Genomic DNA, 24,149 nt, shown 5'->3' with positions numbered 1-24,149 from the left:
TGATCTATTTGACCATGTTAATGGGCATATTTGTTTTCTTTACTCTTTTCTGCATTTTAGCTATTTCAATCATTAATCATAATAATTCTCATTTTGTAAAAGTAATTTTGTTTATTACGATAAATATATAATATTAAATACATGCTTAATTTTTTGTAAATTTTATAATGATTTTTATGTTTTTATTTTTATTCTCTAATTTATGACATCACAAGTTAACTTGTTTGACTATGAAGCAAATGTGGATTTGTTCAATTTTAGAACATCAGTTTTTTATTAGTGTTTTTTTTTATCTCATAGTCAAATGATCTGATCAACCAATTAACCCATTAGACCAGTATTTTAGATCCATTTGCCATCAAGTTACTTGCAAAAAATCATTAGCTTGATCAACAATATGGTAACCTAACTATTTGAACTATTGAATTGTTTGACCTAACTAGTGGTGTCACAAGTCAGACTTTAATTATCTTTTTTCCTTGATTTTTTTTATTTTATTTCCATCATTAATAAAAAATAATTTTTATTTCTTAAATTTATACTCTTAATATGATGAATGCATAATAATAATTTTTATTTCTAATTTTTACAATTTATTGTATTTGTATCTAAACTTTTAATCTTTATTATTTAATTATGACATTGGGGCATACCCATTTGACCTAGATGGTTGAACCATTGCCCCACCACTTTCATTGATAGGAAAATTGGTTTACCCTTGGATCAACTTTATAGTATTTCATTTTCATTATTAGTATAATCAAATTTTATTTTTCACACTTATTTTTGTTTAATATGATTAATATATAATATCAAAGTTGTACTCAAATGTTTTCTACAAACTTTTATACTTCTTTTTGTATTTTCTGTATTTTGACATTTTTAAATATTTATTAGCAGGGCCCGTATGATGCACGGGAAAATCAAAAGGTCGATTAATTTTATTAAATTGGAAAACTTAATAAATTTCATAGTTATTGATAATTTACATTGGTTTTTAATACTTACTGGGATAGTTAATTTCACGGTTTTGATAATTTAATTAGTGAAAGTTAATTCAAAGAAAATCTAATTTACTGAATTTTTTATATTTTCAGTAATTAATTAATCATAAGTTTATTGGAATATTTAGTGTAAATAATTTACTCTAATAATTAAATTATAATAATTATCCAGTTTTATAAAACTAATTTATTAAACAAATTTTCAGAAAATTAATTTGCCAAAATTAAATTCATTTCAGAAAAGTATCATTAAAGTATTAAATTTCTTACATTATAATTAATTTATTTAAATTATAATTAAATTACTTAAACATTTACAATAACAATAATTATTAAAATTTTCTTCAGATTATATAATTACAATAATCATTAGTTATTTTTCAGATTATTTTTCAAATTGTTTTTCGGAAATATGTTTTCAGATATTTATTGAATTATTTTCAGAAAATTGTTTAATTGTGATATTTTATTGCAATACTTAATTTTCACAAAATTATTTTCAGAAAATATTTAATTCTGATTATGTTATTGGAGTATTTAATTTTCAGAAAATTAATTTCCTGAATATTTAATTAACTCTAATAATTAATTTCCTGAAAATTAAATTTCAAAAATTATACTTAAAGGATGATGTTATAATAAATATTCTATTAATTAAATGTTATTTTTTTGAGATTTTTTATTTTAATTATTAGTAAATTAACATAAAATTTCTACTAATAATTTACCATTAATTACATATTAATTATATTTAATTCAATTTGATAACTTTTCATTGTTAACGGTAATAAATCATTTGTTACTAATTATTGTAATTAATTACTGTTACTTAAATTTATGCTAATAGTAAATTAAATTAATCAAACAACCGATTAAGTGGTAATTGTAATAAAATTTCTATTAATTAATAGTAACGTAACCTTACGTTACGAATTGATCGATTGAACCGAAGAATAGTAACTTTAATTAACATATACACGGGCTGGGCTGTAAGATATGCAAATGATCCGACCCACATGTCTTGTCTTCTTGACCCGATACTCTGTTACAGTGCTCGAAATCTCGAAGTAGTGAATACAATAGCATATTAGGGTTCATAAAATTTCACCTTTTAGCACCCTAGTGTCCCATGGATGATAAAGATTCCCTAGGAGAAAGCTTAAATTTAAAAGCCGACCAAATGATGAAAAAAGTGTGAAAAATCTCAAGTTTGTTGAATGACATACCTAGAAAATCGATGTTGTTCCAAAATTTCTACAAACCCTCATAGTGCCATTCAAGAACTTCTACAATTATTAGGAAATGTCTTTTAAACTAAATATCTTTAGCAAACCAAATTTTGAAATCAAATCTCTATGACTATATCATTTTGGAACACAAACGTCCTCTAAGAAGCAGTGTTTCCTATCGTCTTCTCCACCTGGAAGGATCAACTTCATGGAATCTAATTTTCTTTTTTTTTTTCTCTCGTGAAAGTAATGATGTATATTTATTTATAGAGAAGAAGAAAGAAAAGCACACACGCATAAGAAATATACAATGGGATGCATTTATTCAATAGAAATAAATAAATATACAACGGGATGCATAATAAATATACAACGTTTATCATATTTGTGGCTATTTATGTATAAATACATAAGAAATATATATTTTAATGATATATATGAAGAAATATATTATAAGTAATATAACGGGATGCATAGATATTATACAATTTTGTTGATAATCCATCAATTAAAAGTCCAAGACACAAACCATATACTATTATTATATTTTAATTACAATTTTACTATTTTAACTTTTCAACATTAACAAAAAAAAGTCAACTAAATATTAAATATTGAAATGTTTGATAAACAATATATTTATTGTTGTAAACAATAAATATGTCATTATAAATTGTAAATTAAAATATCAATTGATAATTTATAAAAATATATAATCTTAACTTAAATATATTAAATCTATTAAAATTTTGAAGATACATATCATATGCAAATTTATAATTTTTAATCACTAAAATAATGGAACAACTGTTAACATTTTTATTTCTATAAATTTTTTGAAATAAGAAATCATTATTGATATATATATTTAAATTAGTGGATTTGATATATTCAATTTAATATTATATTCTTGAGTATTTTGTAAAAAAATTATTTTTGTAAATAATAAATATGTTGTTTTTAGTGTAAATTAAAATATCAATAAATAATTTATAAAAATATATTAAAATTTGAAGATACAAATCAAATACAAATTTATGAATTTTAAGTACTAAAATAATTATTCTTTTATTAGTATTTTTACTTGTATAAATTTATTGAGATTAAAAATCAATTTATTATATAAATGCATTCTGGTATATTATTTACTTCGTTAATGTTCATAGAATACCCATGTTTAATATTGTTTTTTTTAATTTAAACTTAAAACTATTGAACATAATCATATGGTATTTGGCTAGATTGCATGTTAATAATAAAGTTAATAAAAATTTATTTTATTTCATTTATTATCACAAGCTAAGAGGCGGCCTAGTGGTTCAACAAGTTAGACAAAAGGTGGATTAAGCATTGAGACTGGATTTCAGTTATGCTATTGATGTTTTCCAAATTGAAGATGCATGTGTATCAGACTATTAGTGTATACCGCCACGTATTGGCCCGTATCAATCGATACAGTGCGATACGCACCAATATTCATGTGTGTCGTGCTGATATGCACAACTGGACATGTATTGTGTCAGTTGTAGCGTATCCGTTCCATGGGATACCAATTGGTACGTTCAATACGGGGAGTATTGTATCGATGTTTTAAACCTTGGTTAGTATATAATTGGTTGAAAGCGAGTCATACTAAGATGTTTAAAACCTTGAGATTATATTTGGGGGAACTACATCTATAGGAAGGTTTTCAACATCATTGGCGTGTAGCATAGAATTTCCACCCCGAGATAAGGGAAATGTCTCATCTGATCCACATATTGAGGAGAACCAACAACCATCACCAAGAATTGATGATTCAAGCAATGTTGATGTTGATCAAGTTTTTACTACAACATTTAAGCAAAATTCATGTAAGAAGAGACCTTCAGAATTCTCTAAGGCAATTGTGAGCAAAATATATTAGTTGATAAGAGGTTTGATAGGTTGGTGGATGCAATTAATGGGTTGAGTAGAAAGCTGGAGAGTCAAATATCCATGACTTGTGTGTTGAAATAGTTGAACTCCATTAATGTATGGACTTGACCATAATGATCATGTTAAACTGTATGAAGTTTTTGAGAAACCTAATGCAAGAGAGTGGTTTCTGAACATGCCTCCAAACCTTAGGAAGAACTGGGTGATGGGTGTCCTTCACCATTGAACTACACTTTGAATTTATTCTATCTAATAAACTTACAAATACATATGACTTTTTAACTTTCAAGTAGTTGTTACTAGTTAAACTACTATCTAGACTTAGTTCTAATATGTTGAATGTAATCATGTTAATGGTAGTGCTGGTTTGATTTATATTTACAACAAGTTAATGACTGGTTAAATGGGTTGATTTATTTTCTATATTTTTTCTTTGTTTCTTGAACCATCATATGAATGGGTGTAACAGGTCCAATCTCATACTATATTTGATATAGGTTAATGGTTTGTTTGATGGATTGATAGCAATGTGTGTGTGGTTTTTTCTTCTTTCTTTTTAGAACCATCAGATGGATGGTATTGCAATTCACTTTTAAAATAGTAGTAGGTTTTTCTTGATTTGATGGATTGATGGCCATGAATGTATGTGTGTGTGTGTGTGTGTGTTCTCTCTTTCTAAAACCATGAGATGAATAGTATTGTAGGTTTAGATCTATACCTGAAACAAGTTCATGATTGTTTTGATGGACTTAGTAGAATGAGTTTGTCTTTTTCTTTCCTTCTTTATAAAACCATCAAATGGATGGTATTGTAGGTTCAGATCTATACTTGTAGTAGGTTGATGACTGGTTTAATGGGTTAAGTAGAATGGGTGTGTTTTTTCTCTCTTTCTAAAACCATCAGATGGATGGTACTACAAGTTTAAATCTATACATGAAATGGGTTGATGATTGGTTTAATGGGTTGAAGATGAATGGGTGTGTGTGTGTGTGTGTTCTTTCTTTCTAAAACCATCAGATGGATGGCGGTGTAGGTTCAAATCTATGTTTGAAACAGGTTGGTGATTGGTTTAATGGGTCAAGTAAAATGAGTGGTTTTTATTGGTTTTGTGTGTTTGATTGTCATCATGTGGATATTAGTGTAGGCTTAGGGGTCATCAATTTGCAACAAGTTGTTTGACTAAACAATCCATATTTTTTTATCTCATAATTTAGCTTATATTCCTCATTGCAAATGAGGTAGAGAGAGAAGAAGAAATGTATTTCTTAAGACACCCTATCATGATGACATATTGATTGGATCAAAATATTTAAAAAATTCCGTCTATAGTGTTGGTATTAGATGTGTGGATATGTTTAGAATGACACCACCGGTGCTTGTTAGCCTAGTAGGTTCATTGAGATAGTGAGGGCTAGTGAAAGATAGTCGATATGTATTAACTGATGAATAAATTGGAATTCTTTTAAAGGCCATAGGATACAGCAAATCAAATTGAGATACTGTAGACCATTTTCAACATTCTGCTGAAACAATTTCACAACACTTTAACATTGCTTTGAATGCATTTGTAAAGTTGGAAAAGAAATTGTACGGCCAAGTGACCTTATAGTTGTTTCACTATATATTCTTAATAATCTAAAATATTATCCATGCATTGAGGTAACTCATTCTATGTGTGGGGTTTGTTCGTCATTATACCCTTAACAAAATTTCTTCGTTTGGATTTTTTTCTTCATGCATAATTGTGTAGGTGTAATAAATGGTACACATGTCAATGTTTATGTTCCCAGTAATGAACAAGTACCATTTAGACGACAAAAGTCAACAACCACCTAGAATGTGATGTGTGCATGTTCATTTATGTTGTTCACTTTTGTTGAACCGAGATGGAAGGTTCCTACACATGATTCAAGGGTTTTCTTGGAGGTGGTCCAAAACCTTGACAATATGTTCCCTATACTACTAGAAGGTTAACAAAAATATCAAATAATTCCGTAAGGTTTATTTATTCAATATACTAATATGATTGGATTTTTAGATTCATATCGATTGGAGAGATACCATTTAAGAGACTTTCAAGGAAGAGGTGGTTGTCCCAAGAATTCCGGTGAGTACTTTAATTATGTGCATTCTTCATTGAGGATTGTCATATATCCTTGTTTTGGTGTTTTGAAGGCAAGATTCCCGATATTGAAGTTGATGCCTCCATACCCGATTCACAAGCAAATTAGGATTGTGTTTGCTTGTTGTGTGATGCACAATTTCATTCAGATGTCAAGAATACAAGATGTGTATTGGAACCGGTTCCGCCAAAATGATGTTCCCATCGAAGGAGATGGAGGGATGCTCTATGGTGTAACACTGACAACCATTGAAGTGGAATCGCATGCATCAAAATGGATAGAACATGTTTGGGATGAAATCATATTCAAGAAGGTTAATCATTACAACTTACATGTTAATCGTACCCATCCAAGAAGAAGTATAAGGAGGCAATCTACTTAATTGTATTTTTTTATTGGATTCTTGAACAATTTAGTGTGTATATGTTTTAATTATGATATGTAATGTACTAACTGTTATGAATTTGTATCTTTATAAAGATAGCTTCTAGGAATTAATTGTCTAATTATGGTATGATGATCAAATGTTTCATTGTATAGTTATGGCCACTATTAGAAGAGGACCCATGTGTGCATGTAGAAGAAGACGTATGAAGTTATTTATGGCAAAAATAGAAAAAAATGTGGAAGATAGTTTTATAAATGTCCAATTGGTGAGGTATGGACCCAACACGCAAAGAACCTTATTTGTGAGTATTTATGCTTATCATGAGATAAGGAATAATAATAGTACCTTTTTTTTTTTATTTTTATTCCAGCCACATGAATATGGCTTCCCGTGGGCAAAAAATTATACCCTAGAGAAAAAACAACATAATATCGCTCACGACAATGCAGATTGCAAGAGATAGCAGGCTGTTGTAATTGGGGTTTATCATTTATGATGCTTTGATCATTCTAATGATTGTTTTAATTATTATTTTGTTAGTTTATAAATAGTGCACTAACAAATGTGTGGTTGTTATGCCACTAATCAGGAAATGATTTGTAGGGATACTTGCTATGACTTGGGGGCATCTGATGTTCCAAACATTTGTTAAGCAATTTGTAGCATCATTGTGTCCTAATAATAGAGGATTATTTCAACAGATAGGGTGATTTAATGGTAAAGGACTCATTAGAATTACACTCCTAGATAGCTTTGTCCTCCAAGTTATGCAAAATAAAAATCGGTTTTATTGATCTCAACTCGAATTTTATCCTCATTCCAACACTCTCTCAAAGTCAATCATATCCAAGACTAGAGTTTAATCATTCTCCATATTCTCGTGATTAATAACTTCTGTCAGGGGTTTATTGGTCACCCACTTGTCATGCCAGAAGCTAATAGACCTCCCATTCCTAACTTGCCATTAATTGCCTTTCCTAATGAAATCTCTTACAAGGACAATGCCTCTCCATGCTCAAGAGATGTCCTTTATAGCTTTTAATAATCTTGATCCTAAGATTGTCCTCTTCATGTAAAATCCTCCAGCCTAATTTTGCTAGATTTGCCTCATTGATCCAATGGAGCTTTCTTATTCCCATCCCTCCCCATCTTCTGAGAGTGCAAACTCTCTCCCAATTTAAGAAATCTAAGTTTTTTTTTTTTTTTTTTTTTCCATTATTATTGGTCCATAGAAAGTACCTCTAAATCTTGTCTAGATTATCTATGGCATTTTTGCGAAGCTTGAAAGACCTCATAACATGTTAGTGGCAGAAACAAGAGCAAGTCTACCAACTAAGGAGAGAGAATTTTTCTTCCAATTTGCCAATTCTGAGCCATTTTTCTATGATAAAAGCAAACATGTTTTTTGTAACTCTCTTGGTGATTATGGGAGCTCCCAAGTAATTTTTTGGGTCAGCATCCATAGGAATTTTAAGCATTCTTGAGAGCATTTTTAAAAATCTATGAGGAATATTCTTTGAGAAACTAATTGTGGATTTGTTGAAAATTTTGCACTTGACTAAGGATTTTGCATAATTTGATAGGATTTTCTTTATTTTCATGCAAGTGGGGATGGTTGTATTCAAAAAAAAGGCAATCATCTGCAAATTGTAAAATGGGTTATACTTAGTGTTGGATCCAGATGAACCTCATGGTCTTTTGCATTTACCCATTAATCTAAGTTAATTAAAGTTAATCAAATTAAATATATAAATAATAATCTATGCATTTTACATATTACTATAAGTTAAACAAATGTTTAATAATTATTTTATATAATAATCTAATCATATAATGAATTATTAAATGTTTGATCTATTTGATAACTGATTATTTTACAAATTATTAAGGGCATTAGCATAATTTAATAAAAAAAGGGATGTTTTATGTTAACTAATTCACTATTTATCCTTTCTATTTAATAATCTATTGATATAAGAATTGCACTAATTACTTAACAAAATGTTAAATTAATTAATGAATTATACTTAATTGAAATAATTAACTTAATAAATACAATAATTATTTAATGTACTTAACTAGATTAATTTGAATGTTTAGACCTCATGTCTATTTTTAAGTAATTAATTAATTCAATTAATTAGTTATTTTGGTTTTGCTTTATGTAAATCATATTCAAATAGGGATGGGAATTTTCCCTATCCCCGTCGGGTACTTGGACTTCCTGACCTAATGGGGATGAGGATGGAGACTACCTTGACATGGACAAGGATGGGGATGGGGTTAATAGGAATGCCTGATTGGAGATAGGGAGTGAAGTCCTTGCCCCAACCGACTCAGATAATTTTTATTTATTGTTCATTTTAATTAATTAATTTAGATTAAGTTATTTTAGTGAATTTAACATTAAATTAATAAGTTAATTTTGTTAAGAAACACAATTAAGTTAAGTTAGTTTAATTAGTTAAGGAATTTAGATTAGAGAGTAATAATAGGCTTGGAAGGAAAATGAAGAGGGTGGATGCTTATTGTAAGTTGATTTTAACGTAATGAACCTTAGTGATCCGTTTCCATGTATTTGAACCACTAAGTTAAACAAATGAGGGTGGATGCTTACAACCTTAGTGATCCGTTTCCATCGTCTTCCGAATGGAGCGACGTGCACACCTCCTATTGGAGGGTTCACGCTGCTCGTGAACTGAAGGGTTCACTGAATCCAGACTCGGTATTCCCTACTCGTGTATGCATAGAAAGTAGTGTTAGGGTTGAATCACTCCGTTTTGAACCCGATCCATTGACATCCGTATTTGTGTTAGAAGGGTTGTAAAAGTTTGTGAGACGGAAAGAGTGGAAGCTTGGAGTTCTTTGTTCTTCCTTTGTTTGTACAAGACAGAATTATTTATAATTTACGAACAATTTTCAACAGTTATAAGTGGGCAATTCATAGAGTAAAGGATATATACCCTAATGAAAATTGGAGAAAGAAGGGGCATTTGCTCTTTTATACGTAGTAATATAGATAGATAGAGCTGATTCCAGAGGTTTCGAGCTACTTCCCTCTGCATCTTCTGAATTCAAACTTAAAAACCAACCCAAGGCAGCGAACTTGAGTCAGGGCGCTGCTGTGGGTTTTTTCGAAGGGAAAAAAGTTAAACATGGGAGACTCATTCGTGGATGTAAGGTCGGCTGCCGAAGCAGTTTCTGCGGAGGACGATGTGTCGGTGCCTCTTCACCAGATTGAGAGCCTTTGCATGCGTTGTGGGAAAAATGTAAGATCCCCGAAAACTTTAGTGATCCGTTTCCATGTATTTGAAGTATAAGCTTAGGGTTTTGATTGCGTTCACGGTGTTCAGTGTGATGTTTCACTTTACAGATATTGAATACCTAGAGTTTTTGTATTATTAGAGGAGATAAAGCTTGTTTTTTTGGGTAGTTTTCGTTAGAAAGCTTCGATATTTTACTTCTTGTTGGTGCCTTTTTTTTTTTGCTTTTAACAGATGTCCTTCAGAAATTTTATTTTGCTACTTTTTTTTTTTTATATCAATCTCGTCAGTTTTGTCATTCGCGTTATTATTTTCTCTTACTACTTTTTTTACTCTATTTTTTTTTGTTGTGTTCATCAATCGCTCCTTGATGAAAATTTTGATTGTTTGAGATTGTAATATATATTATTTGCAACTGAGTTGCCAATGAACATTAACTAGAAAATCACCTTGTATTGTTGCTGCTCGTCACAGGGAATAACAAGACTACTACTGACGCGCATTCCACATTTTAGAGAGGTGCATTTCCCCTTCTTGCTATTTTCTGATTTTATTGAAAATTTTATATTACATGCTGACCTTAGCTTATAGCCTTTTGTTGTTGTTGAAAATGTAAATAAACTAAATTCTTGATGGTCAAATATTTCTCTCTCTAATGGTATCTAATGTATGTGGGCCAAACCTGGATAGTGAAAGGGATGAGTTGTGGGAGGAATCGGAAGGTTCTCATGATGCAGGAGTGAAGCCTTGGTTGCTAGGAGGTGATTTTAACGTAATGGGAAGTTTTTTTTTTTTTTGGGGGGGGGGGGGGGGGCGATGAAAGGGGAAGGGATAGGAGGGTGACAAGTGCTATGAGAAGGTTTGGGGACTTTATTCGAAGAGATGAATTGGAATTTGGAATAGCCAGATTTGGTGGGCTCGAAGTTTACTTGGTCAAATGGGCAAGATCCACTGATTTTAAGAAGACTAGACAAATACATGATGAATGGGGAATGGGACAAGTTCTCTGCAGATCTGAAACAAGAAACTTTGTTTTTTCCTGTTTCAGGTCATAAACTAGTACTTTTAAGGGTGCATGTTAGGCTTGAAGGTCCTAAACCATTCAGGTTTGAGAATGTGTGGTTAGGACATCCAAGTTTTCTTCAATTTGTTGAAGTCAAGTGGAATAGTTATCATTTCAAGCCTTGGCTAGCTCTTTGTATTGTTGAAAGAAGCTGCAGTTTCTTGTGGGGGGATCTGAAGTTTTGGAGTAAATTGGTGTTTGGAGATGTGAATGAGAGAAAGAAGGTGGTTTTTGGTATGATGGCGAGGCTGGATATATTAGAGGTGGAAAATAATTTGACAAGGGAAGGCTGGGAGGAAAGGGAGAGGTGTCATGGCTAGAGAGATTTTTTGTTGATAAAAAAATGGCTAGAGATTTTTTCCTAGCAAAGAGAGGCCTAAGACAAGAAGATCCTTTGTGCCCTTTCCTTTTCATTCTAGTTGTAGATGTGTTGAGTGGTTTGATCTCTAGGGCAGATGCTAGTAACTTGTTAAAAGGGTGGAGAGTTAGGAGGGAGGAGATAGTGATTACTCACTTGCAATTCGTAGATGGACTAATTCTTTTTTTTTTTCGAGGGAGAGAGGGAGAATCTTAAAGCATTAGTAAGCCTATTTGAAAGGGTATCTAATCTTAAGGGGAATTGGAGCAAGAGTTTCGTGGTGGGATTAAATAGGCTAGAGGAGGAGGTCTAGTTGCATCTTTGGGTTGTGAGGTAAGCAATTGACTGATGAACTATTTGGGCTTGCCACTCGGGGGGAATCCTTTTTTGAAGAGCTTTTCATACCTAGTTCTAGAGGTTTGAGAACAAGTTAGCTGGATGGCAAAGAAATTGATATAGTTTTCAAGGCGCCAAGGCGACAGGGGGGCACCTTGTCGCCTAGTTGCCTAGATGGTGGATTTTTTTAAGTAAAAACCACATATCCTTGGGTACTTCCCTAGGTTCCATAACCATATTTCCTTAATTTTCATAAGAAACTTATAAACTTCATGTTTAAGTCTAGAAATCAACATATTTATGAGAAGAAAAAGAAGAAAGAAAAGAAAATTCAAAAAATATAGGGCCTGAACCCCTATTTTTGTTATAGGAAAAGAAGAAGAAAACGTGGAAGAAGAAAGGTGTTGCTTAGACAAAATTTTGAGTTCTTCCCTTACTTATTGGTTCAGATTTTGAAGTCTTTGAGGGTTCAATACAGCAGTTAGTAATGTTTGTGTTGATTAAACCCTAACAAATAAGAAAATAATAAAAAGAAATTAGTTTGCAAACACAAAAAATGAATATTTTTGTTTTAATAATGTCTATTTTATAATTATAATCTAAAAAAAATAACAATATAAAAGTATTTTATAAGACAATGTACGGAACTGCTTGGTGAGCCTCCAATGGCGCTTTGTCGCCTAGGCACCTGCCCAAAAGAAGTTTCATTTGGTAAGATGGGAGTCAGTGTGTAGGGCAAAGAAAGATGGGGCTTGGGAACTAGGAGGATGAGAACTTTTAATCAAGCACAATTGAGAAAATGGATTTGGAGGTTTGGATGGTAAAGTGAGGCTTTATGGAGGAGGGTTATTGCTTGTAAGTATGGGGTGGTGAATCTTGGGTGGGATCTGAGGGAGGTCAATACATCTTTGGGGTGAGTGTTTGGAAGGGGATCATGAAGTTTCAATCTGCAGTTAGTTCTTGTGTCTCTTGGACGGTGGGGGATGGGTTGAGCATCAAATTTTGGGAGGATGAGTTGTTAGGTGTGGGAATATTATATGCCCAAGATTATATAGGCTTAGCAGGGAGGATATCACAGTAGTTCAATGTTTTGAGTAGAGGCAGGGGGAGGTGTGCTGGTGTCCCTATTTCAGATGACCTTTGCTCAACAGAGAAGTTGAAGATTGTGTTAGGCTGCTGTCCAGATTACAGGATGTGGTGATTCACCCAGAAAACCCAGATGCAAGATGGTGGAAAAGGAGTAAAAATGGCAGATTTACAGTCAAATCCTTCTACAAAATTTTGTCTTGGAGTCAAGTAGAAAGACATCATTTGAGAGGTGTATGGGGCAATCCAATTCCTCCTAGAGTTGAGGCATTTGCATGGCTGGTGGCAATGGACAGCATTCTTACTCAAGACCATTTGAAGAAAAGAGGCTTTAACTTGGCAAATAGATGCCTTTGTGAAAGTGATGCTGAATATGTTATGCATTTGATGGCTGACTGCATGCATGTATGCTGTATATGGTTCTTTTGACTCTTCAAAATGGGGGGATGGGAACCTCAATCACCCAAGGAGATTTTTTGAAAAATGACCAGTGATGATTGGTTGTAAGAAAGCAAAGATTATGTGGAGCTGCGTACCTTTTGCTATCTGCTGTGAGATTTGGAAAGAGCGAAATAGAAGAGTTTTTATGAACAAAGAGAATCAAGGAATGGCTTTGTTCTGCAATTGGATGGAAACTGTTGGATTGCTATCTGATTCTTTTGTATCTCTTTTCTCCTTGATGAATTTTATTTTTTATTTATCTTCAAAAAAATATTTCTCCCTCTAATTCTGTGAAACCTTTCTCTTTCCCCTTCTATTTTCTTCTCTTTTGCTTGCAGGTTGTGCTGATGGCCTTTGAATGCCCACATTGTAATGAAAGGTAGTCCTGCATATATTTCTTTTATTTTATATCATGCTTTCACAAGGTTTTTGTTGCACTCATATTAGTTAAGCTACTTGGAGTAACCTAGAACATTTTTTATTTGTTCTCTCTTTCTTTTGTTAGGAACAATGAAGTTCAGTTTGCTGGTGAACTCCAACCTCGAGGATGTCACTATCATTTGGATGTTCCATCTGGTGATCAGAAGGTTGTGCTAATATGAATGAAAATATTTATAAAGGAAACACTACTAATTATGTTATGTTGCACCTAAAATGTGGCTTATAGATGTAGCATTGGCTTAAGTAAATATTATGCTTGAGAAACTGACAATTATATTCTGGATAAGAAAGGAAAGATGAACGGGCTTCACCATAACTAATTTATGGTATTTTTTTGGTGAATAGTGGTAAATAATTTTTTGATTGCTAATTCAGGAATGTGACATGCTTGTTTGTGAATTTTGGTGATGAGTAAACTATATGCATTACTAAAAGGTGGCAGGAATAGGTGGAGCAATCAGGAATGCAGAATGTAAGATATTGGCTCTATAGTCGGGGCCAATTGGCATTACAAATTCAACAAAGGCGGAGTTACTGGCTTTACTGCAGGGGCTTCGGTTGGCAAAGCAATTGGGTTTTCAACAAGTGGAAGTGAAAGAGGACTCAAAAGTAGTTTCTTGGGCAAGATTTAACAGACATATCCCATGGACCCTTAAACATATCTTCAGGGGTGTGGAAAGATCAGCACAAGGGGCTGCAAGGCTGCCAAGGCAGCATATTAGGCCTCTTTGTAGTTCTGGTTGTATTTCTTGGGGATGACATTAGGGTTATCAGATTTCTACTTAATCCAATATATTTAATTAATGAGTCAATCTTTATTGCTGATAAAAAAAGGCTATTACCGGTACCCAATGTTGGTCCTAGCTATCTAGCATCTTGGGAGGGGTAGACTGGGTATGGTCCTAACATTTAGAAATTAGGAATTTACCATATGCATCATAATATACACCAAAAAAAAAAAAGAAAAGAAGAAGTATGAATTTGAATTCCAGGGCAAGTACTGATTGTTGAAACCTGCTTGCTGGCAGATGTAGTTTGCTATTACATTTAATCTTCATTACTATTATTTTTGGTTCCCTAACCAGGGGCTGTTGCTTGTATCCCTGAAGTCCCTAATCTATGCTTTTTTAGGCTTGTAAAGTTTGATTCCTCATATCTTCCTCAGGTCCCAGTACTTGTATCTGCATCAATTCATATAGACTTCATAACCCTTACTTACCTTCACCTTGTTTTAGAGAGACTTCCCTTCACCATGCTAAATTAATCAAACTTATTTAACCTGTACTTCTGGTTTCATCTCAAGTCCTTGAGATGAGTTGGCATCATATTTGTTTGCAGTGGTGATATTTATTATTTCAGATATATGAACCTTTCTGGTGGTTTGCATCGGTTTAGTTCTGTTTTTCTGTTGATATGTAAGGAATATCTCTGGTTGGAATTTAGAGATGATGATTCTGTTCATTGCAGATGCTTAATCGGCAAGTGGTCAAATCTGATTCTGCCAGTATTAAGGTACTTCAATAGGTTCCTTTTTACCATGATATATATTGTTCATATTCATGTATCTTCTGAATCTGTATTGGCACTGATTTTTGAGAGTTTCCATTTTCATGTTGAATTATTTAAACAAAAATTGCTAGCTGGGTTATGACATTGGTGAATATATACTTCCATTTGAAGGTGTACATACTAGAGTTCTGTTCATGTTCTATTAACTTGTCAATGTGGAGGAAGTATTTTGGTATATTTGAGATCAAGTAGCATTCCATTGTCCTCTTATGACCATTATTTGATGTATGTAAGAAAGTCTATATTCCCAACTATACAGGGTCAACTACGTAAATCCTGCTTGTCATTCTGTTCTGTTTAGTGCCATATCCATTGTTAAAAATGAGCACTTAAATCATTTCTTTCTACTTCAAGCCATGTTCTTTTTGGTCTGCCCCTAGCCCTTCTAGCCCCTTCAACTTATATAACAGATCACTTATTCTTAGAGGTACTGTAGGTGGTCTTATATGCACATGACCAAACAATCTTAGTCTATTTTCTCTCATTTTATCACCTGTTGGAGCTACTCCTAGGTTATTTTGTATGACTTCATTTCTGATCCTATTTTTATAGTTTTTCCACTCATCTATGATCTATCTCAGCATACACATCTCTGCCACATTCCTTTTTTGAATTTGCAATTCCTTGACTGTCCAAAACTTTGCTCCATAAAGCATTGCTGGCCTTACAACTGTTTCGTACAAATTTCCTTTTAATCTAAGTGGTATTTGCCCATCACAAAGACTTCAGATGCATCCTCTGTTTTGCTTGTTCTACTCCAATTCTATGGGCAACATCCTCCTCAATCTCCCTTGTAGGGATGGCAACAGGGGGGTTCGGGGAGGGTTTTGTAAATTCTAGACCTTACCTGCCTTCCTAAACCTCCCAATCTATACCTGCCCCATAACCAAGAGTGGTTGGATTTTGAGAACCCAAACCCTTCCCGCACACGAAAATGCAAAATCCTCCCTGACCCTACCCTCCCTACATTCAAGGATAGGGTGGGTTGGGTTTAGAACCCACATCTAATTTTCTATTATTGCTTGTTATATGTAAGCAATAAATAAGTAAAATAATGTGAACAAACAACAAAATTTCCAATTATTTGATTAAGACATGTAAAATACATATAAGCTATCAATTATCCATCACATAAAATTAAAAATATTATTAAATTCAACACCTAATACATAAAATTCATATGCTTTCCAACAATATGCGGGTCGAGGAGGGTTGGTTTAGCCTAATACTGTACCCTACCTGTACCCATTACAGGTTGTAGAATCCCAAGACCCGCCCCCATCCCAAAGCCCATCCTTCAAGCAAAAAAACCTGCCTTGTTGGGATGGGTAGGGGCGGGTATCCACCAAGAAGGGTAGAAATTGCCATTCCCCCTCACTTGTTATGAATTAGAAACTCTAGGTACCGGAACATTGAGTTATCTCTTGGTCTCCAGTCCTAACTCCTAAGTGTACCCTGATTTGCATTCCTATTATTATTAAACTTAACATATATACTTACTGCGTTGTGATTGTGAATCACTAAGTTGTACTAAAAAATGTGACCTAGGATCCAGCTCCATCAGTGCCATGGCTTAATAAGCAGTGGTTGTCATTTAACTATTTGTTTTATTTTTAGTATCAGCCAATATTCTAAATATTGGAATTATGCTATAAGTAGAAACTGTTTTGATTTGTGAAAAATATCATATATCACTTGATTGTTTATATTAATATTGAATAAGGCTGTTAACGGACTCCAAAAGTCCAATATCAGATTTGACTGTGAATCTAAGTTATCTCGGATTTGGATGTTAAAACTTGCATCTAATTAATAATTGGATCGGATGCAGATTTAACCCCATTTGGTTTGATTAAAATTTGAGTCCAATAAAAAGTTATTATTTTATATATATGTGTAGAAGAAGAAGAGAGAAGAGAAGAGAAAAATAGAGTTCGACTAGAGAGAAAAGAACTCACTCTCTCAGTTGACTCACCTCTTATTTATAGTTTATGCATTTGAAATACAAAGACAATTATGTCCCTCATTAAGTATGGGACACGCAACTTAAACAAAGACTAAATAGGCAACTCAACTCTAATTACATGACAAGTGCTAATTGAACTTCTAGAGTTGAGTTGTCTATTTCAAATGCTTTGTTATCTTTTGGAAAATTGGGTTAGAGGAAATGTGGACTACGACTTGATTGTTGCTATGTAACTTCATAGGCCTGTCAATTGAGAATCCCATCTCCTGCAAAAGATTTTTCAGCCACAGTTCACATGTAGTATGTGCCATGGCTATGTATTCAACTTCAACATTGCTTCCCGCTACTATAGTTTGTTTCTTGCTCTTTCAAGTCACCAGATTTTCCCCAAGGAAGGTACAATACCCTGTAGCAGATCCCCTGTCAAAAACCAAGCCAACCCAATTGTCATCTTTATACCTCTCTATCTCAAGAGTTCCTCCATTCTTGTATAACAATCTACAACCTGGATCTCCCTCCAAATATCTAACAATCCTTAGAACTACATCCTAGTGTGGAACCCAAGGATGCTGTATAAACTGACTCACCACACTCAATGCAAATGATATGTCTGGTTGAGTAATAGTCAGGTGGTTCAACTTAACCACCAACCTTTTGTACCTCCTAGGATCTTCTAACTCTTCACCCACATCAGTACTTAATTTGACATTGGAGAAAAAGTTTTTGTGTAGTCAACTCCATACAACTGAGAGTAACCTTTTGCCACTAACTGAGCCTTCAACCTTTCCACACTGCCATTTGGTAGATATTTCATAGTATATGCCCACTTACATCCAACAACATGCTTACCAGAAGGAAGAGTGGTAATCTCCTACGTGTGATTGTGTGCTAGTGCAGACATTTCCTCTTCTATTGCTTGATGCCACCCTGGGAGGTAATAGATTCGTGGACATTTTTAGGGATGGAAATAGAAGATAAAAGAGATAAATTGTTGATGGGAAGCAGAAAGGTGAGCAACAAAAATATAATTGGAAATAGGATGAAAGTACAACTATGTTTACCTTTCTGCAATGCAATGGGAAGACACAATTGTTGGATCTGTCGACGAGGAATGGATTGGGGGAGGAGCCGGTGCCCATCTGTGAGTATACACTTGTGTGATTGGTTAGCTTTCAGTAGAAACCTACACTAGAGAAGATGAAGGCTTGGACAAAACGAGAATTGTAGGAATGGGGTCCTCAACTGGAACAGGAAGAGGGAACATTGAAGGAGAGGGAGGAACATCAAAACTAGTAAAGAAGGAAACACTTTCAAAGAAAGTGACATTTGGACACACAAAGGAACGATGAGAGCTGGGGTTGTAACACTTGTACCCTTTTTGGGTTCTGGAATAGCCAAGAAAGATGTATTTTGTAGCACATGCATCTAAATTGTTCAGTCCAAGCCTAAATTATGAACAAAACATACACAACCGACAACTCTAGTAGTAAGGGATACACAACCGAAAACTCTAGTAGTAAGGGGAAAAGGAGATAAAGTAGGAAACAAGAGTGAGAAAGGTGACTAACTTCCAAGGATAAACATTGGCATCTGATTAAATGAGGAAACATGATGTAAGTACAACATCACTCCAAAAGCGCTTGGGAACATTCATATTGTGCAAGTGGACCGAGTAGTTTCAAGTAAATGTTGGTTCTTCCATTCAGTCATGCCATTCTGTTGCGGTGTGTAAGTACAAGAAGTTTGATGAATTACACCATGTTGCTCTAAATATTGCTGAAATGGTGTTGAATAATATTCTTTCGCATTGACAGAATGGGGAATTTTAATATGAACACCAAATTGAGTATGAATCTCAGCATGGAATTTTTGGAAAATAGATAACAATTCACTTCTTTCTTTCATAAGATAAAGCCATGCCATCCTTGAATAGTCATCAACATAAACTACAAAATAATTGTAATCATTCTACGACAATTTTATTTGGACCCCAAGCATTTGAATGAACTAAAGAAAAGGGACTTAGAACCCGACTATCAACCCTAGGACTAAAGGATACTCCATGATATTTTTTCAAATTGACATGATTCACAATCCCAAGAAGAAAGATGACTCAATGACAGAACAAGTAACTTAAGAGCTTTGAGAGACGGATGGCCAAGCCTAGAGTGCAATTGGAGATGAGCGAGAGAAGACTGAAGTGCTACTTTTGGACCACCAACATCAAGATAATACAATCCACCACCAACATCAAGATAATACAATCCACCAACTTCATGATCCACCAATCTTCATCCCTGTCTTGAGAACCTAAAACACACAAAGAGGGGTAAAGGGTGATGGAACATGTGATGATTCGGCTTGCCTTGGAATTCTATCTGTCTGAGATCGGTTATGTAGAAAGAAGTAGAAAGGTGGAAGAAAGAGAGAAAGAGAGAAAGAGAGAAGGGAGAAAATCTGGTTTGAACTGGAAGTGTCAACATAACCTTCTCCTAGTCGGCCAGACAATACTTATATTATTAAAAATAATTGAAAAGACATATGTGTCCTTATTTAAGTGAGAAGCACTGATTCCAACACAACATTACAGATCAACAACATTAATCAAGGTGTAAAGATAGAAATACCCCTACGCTAACACTCCCCCTCAAGCTGGTGAGTATATATCTTTTACTCCCAGCTTGTTACATATGTAGCCCACTCTTCCCCGACTCAAGCCTTTTGTAAATAAGTCAGCCCACTGGTTTCCGGTATTAACATGTGTAGTGTCTAGCTCTCCATTCAACACTTTCTCCCTCACAAAGTGGTAATCAACTTCAATGTGCTTGGTTCTTTCATGAAACACCAGATTAGAGGAAATATGAACTGCAGCCTGATTATCACAATAGAGCTTCATTGGAGTGTTGATGTTGTACCCTACTTCCTGTAGAAGGTTTCTTAGCCACACTAATTCACAAGCGGTGTGCGCCATAGCCCTATATTCTGCTTCTGCACTACTTCTTGCCACAACCGTCTGCTTCTTACTTTTCCATGTCACCAGGTTACCTCACAGGATAGTGCAATAGCCTGTAGTAGACCGCCGATCAGACATAGAACCAGCCTTGTCAGCATCAGAATACCCTTTTATTTCAAGTTTTCCGCCACTCTTGTATATCAGACCGCGACCCAGAGCCCCTTTTAAATATCTCACAATTCTCAGAACTGCATTCCAATGTGGAATCAGGGGTTTTTGCATGAATTGGCTTATCACACTAACCGCAAATGAGATGTTTGGTATAGTAATGGTTAGGTAGTTCAATTTACTCACAAGTCGTCGGTATCTACCAAGGTCTTCAAACACTTCACCCATATCACTGCTTAGCCTGGTATTTGTGTCCATGGGTGTTTCAGTTGGTTTAGCACCCAACAAGCCTGTTTCTTCCAGCAAATCAAGCACATATTTCCTCTGGCACAGGTTAATACCATACTTGGATCTTGCTATCTCTATCCCCAAGAAATATTTCAGCTTACCAAGATTTTTTGTTTGAAAATGATCCTGCAGATAAGTCTTCAACCTGTCAATACCAATGTTATCATTTTTGAAAGAACAATTCCCCTCTCTTGTTCGAAAAATGAGCCTATTTCCAAGTTCCTTGTTCCCTTGATCTCTACCAATGGAGTAAGTTGGGATTTAGGGTTTAGGAGGGGGTATTAGAGATTTTGAGCTTCAAAATGTGACGAACTTACTCCAATTACTAGAGGAAGTCTTTTTTGAATCTTCTAAACCGGATAGCCGAATTTGGACTTGCACTCCTTCTGGTTTCTTCTCTTGTGCTTCCTTCTATAGAGCTCTATCCCATCCTTCCACTAGTTCTTTGCCTTCGTTTCCAGCTAAAGAGCTTTGGTGAAAGCCAATTCTCCCTAGGATTGGAACTCTCTTGGGAAGCTGTCCATGGAAAGATTAACACTTGTGGTTTGCTTCAAAGATAGCGCAAAAGCTGGAGCTTATCCCCTCATTGGTGTGTCTTATGCAAAGCTAATGGTGGGAACTGCTACCATCTACTTATTTTTTGTTCCTTTACTGCCTACATTTGGGAATGGTTTTTCTCCTTGTTTGGGTGTAGGTGGAATCCTCCAGTTGATGTGCAACGATTGTTTGACCCTTCATTCTTTCCATGGCCATACAAGAGGGGAAGACAGATGTGGATATGTACTAGAGCGGCAATACTATGGACAGTTTGGGAAGAAAGGAATTCAAGATTATTTCTGGACAAGGAAAGGAATAAGGAAGACCTGATTGAAACAATAATGGTCAGGGTGGCTCATTGGCTCAGATCTCGAGTCCTTTTCTAGTGTAGCTACGGATGGTGTTCTGAGAAATTGGAAGGAAGTAGCAAAATCTGCTCCTTGTACACCTGCCACTGTACACTTTTGGTTTCCACCAGAAACAGGTTCCATCAAACTTAACTTTGATGGTAGTAGCATGGGAAACCCAGGACCATCAGGAATTGGAGGTGTATTTACGGATGCTAAGGGGAGAATAATAGCTCTATTTTCAAGCCCGGTGGGAGAGGGAGATTCTCTCAGAGCAGAGGTTTTGGCAATGATGGAAGGAGTTCAAAGGGCAAGATCCTTGAATATTAGGAAATTAGTAGTGGAAGGGGATCCCAACTGGTTGCAAATTGGCTGCACAGTGCTAAGATGAAGATATGGGTTTACAATAATGAAAAGAAAAAATTCAGATGGCTAACAAGGGATATGGAAGTTTCTGTCAACTGGTTCAAGTGTAGTGCCAACTCCTTTGCTGATTCTCTAGCAAAACAAGGGGTGAGACGACAAGTTCTGTTCTGGGCACAATTGTAAGGGAAGGGTGTATCTAAGGGGAGAGATAAGTTGTTTTATCTTTCATATCTTCTCTTTGGTTTTACTCACTGTACTATATTATTTTTCTAATCTAATGAAATTTCACAGTTATTGATAAAAAAAAAGTTCTAAAAAAGTTGACAGCCATAAACATTGCATAATTCAAAACCGAACTAGTTCTTCCAAAGAAACAATTTCTACTTCTAATGGACTGTTTGTTGATCTAGTTGAATCAAGTTTGGAAATATATCTAGTTATCAATTAAGTGCTTTACCCTTTCCATGTTTCTTTTCTTGTGAAAATTTAAAAGCTTCACTTTATCAGGGTTGATAATTGTTAATACTTTTTACTCTGTTCTTGTGGTTGATTTTTTCTTTCAACTTAACCAGGTGACTTAGTATTATTCTTACTTTATGTTATTGTACATGATTGTATTTAAGAAATTTACTAACACTTTTGTCTTCCCCCCACAAAAAAGATTCCGGAACTGGATTTTGAGATTCCTCCAGAAGCTCAACGTGGCACACTATCTACGGTATTCCCTTTTCATCCTGGTTTCTATTCCAATAGAGTCTAATTATTCAATAACATTCTTTAGCTGTCTTTGGTTCATATCATTTTGCATCTCGTGTGTTTGCTTCATATGTTACAAATACTGCCCGCTTTTATTTCTATAGAAATATTTACTTGTTGAAGAAAATGTTGAACTTCGAATTAACACCCTTTGCTTAAAAAGTGTTGATATATTCCATTGCTAACAAAGATTATCATGAAGTGCCATTTTCTTTTTTTGATCATTAATGAGAAACTATATAAAGTATACATTAGGATATGTAAAGCCCCAAGAATAGAAGAATAAGCACCTGGGGCAGCCTGAGCATATATATAAGGGACACTGGGACAGTGCCACAAAATTTACAAGGTACAGGAAGGATGCACTATGTTTCAGCATAAGGTAGGTGAAGAATAAGGGATCTAAGGATATGAATTATGAGAGGAAGTGATTCAGAATTTCAGATAACAAAATAGAGATAAGAAGAAAGAAAGGAGTGTATAGTTGGACTCATGGAAAGGATAGAGGAAAAGCACATATAACCAAAGGTAACTATGATGAGCTCAACACTTTCTATTCAATTCATTCAATCTATGTATAAAAGGGCCTCACATGTCTTAGAGCCAGGATTTGTCATCCCTCTTAAGACTCCAATTTAGAAAATATCATGAAATATCATGTTTATGATAAGCGGAAATCCAGGGTATGATTGACATGTTTACTCTATCTTGAGGGAGAAGGCTAGGATATATGGAAAGAAAAAAGGGAAACGAAGAAAGGGGCAGAGAAGGGGAAATCTCTCAGGAAAGAAAATGGAAGAAAGTCTTTCAGGTGGAACTTGGAAATGATATACTTCTTCATGGAAGAAGTATCTGGTCTGGATGGCCGTATCCTCAAAGTCAGGGAAACAGGAAGAGCAATGATCTTCCTTGTGGAGGAAGCAGTAATATGGCTTAAGGGCTTTGTAGGTGAAGCAACACTCACAATGGTAAAATTCTTTGAAAGGGAATGGAACACACTATATGAAAAGAAACAAGAATGAAAGGGGAGATTCATATCTTTGATGGTGTTTGTGAGAAATAGGAAACAAAATATTTGCATGCCAAAAGGATGGAAGTCATCTCATTGGGAGAGCATGTCAAGTCCACAAGACTTAATTATAGAAAGGAATTTGGTAACCACAAGCATGAGGAATATGGAGAGCACAATGAAGAAACAAGTACCTGAAACAGGGATAGATAGCAAGTGTCTCTATGTTTCTTGGCCTTCTGTTGTACCAGTCCTCTGCCTCTTCCATTTGTCTGTTTACTGGCCATATATTTACTAAAAATATATGATGCTTAAACATTCTGCCATGCCATTACTATAAAGTACATAAAGATTATTTAGCATATGCCATTTGTCTTTGCATTGCACCTTAGACCTTACTTCCTGATTTATTTTTTTGTTCACTAATGACACTCCAGATACAGTAAACTGTAAACAGAAATATTCGATACTTAAGGAGATATGTTCCATCAATAGCCCATAGAATCTATTATGTTATGGTGAAACTGCATTAATGTTCATA

General features: G+C 34.4%; 1 protein-coding gene across 1 annotated transcript in view; it reads left to right on the top strand.

The window, feature by feature from the left end:
* Positions 1 to 9,268: 9,268 nt before the first annotated feature.
* The window catches only part of LOC104598259 (uncharacterized), a 28,844-nt gene continuing 13,963 nt past the window's right edge, over positions 9,269 to 24,149 (top strand). The window contains exons 1-6 of the mRNA XM_010260216.3: positions 9,269 to 9,930; positions 10,399 to 10,443; positions 13,547 to 13,587; positions 13,714 to 13,795; positions 15,117 to 15,161; positions 22,505 to 22,561. Of these exons, the coding sequence (XP_010258518.1) occupies positions 9,817 to 9,930; positions 10,399 to 10,443; positions 13,547 to 13,587; positions 13,714 to 13,795; positions 15,117 to 15,161; positions 22,505 to 22,561 (384 nt within the window). The 5' untranslated portion in view covers positions 9,269 to 9,816. The remainder of the gene's footprint in view (positions 9,931 to 10,398; positions 10,444 to 13,546; positions 13,588 to 13,713; positions 13,796 to 15,116; positions 15,162 to 22,504; positions 22,562 to 24,149) is intronic.

Source organism: Nelumbo nucifera, chromosome 7, assembly GCF_055504915.1.
Source record: "Nelumbo nucifera cultivar China Antique chromosome 7, China Antique-T2T, whole genome shotgun sequence".
In the NCBI taxonomy this organism is placed as follows: domain Eukaryota; kingdom Viridiplantae; phylum Streptophyta; class Magnoliopsida; order Proteales; family Nelumbonaceae; genus Nelumbo; species Nelumbo nucifera.
Note: the sequence above shows the minus strand (reverse complement) of the source record. Positions and strands in the feature narration are given on the sequence as shown.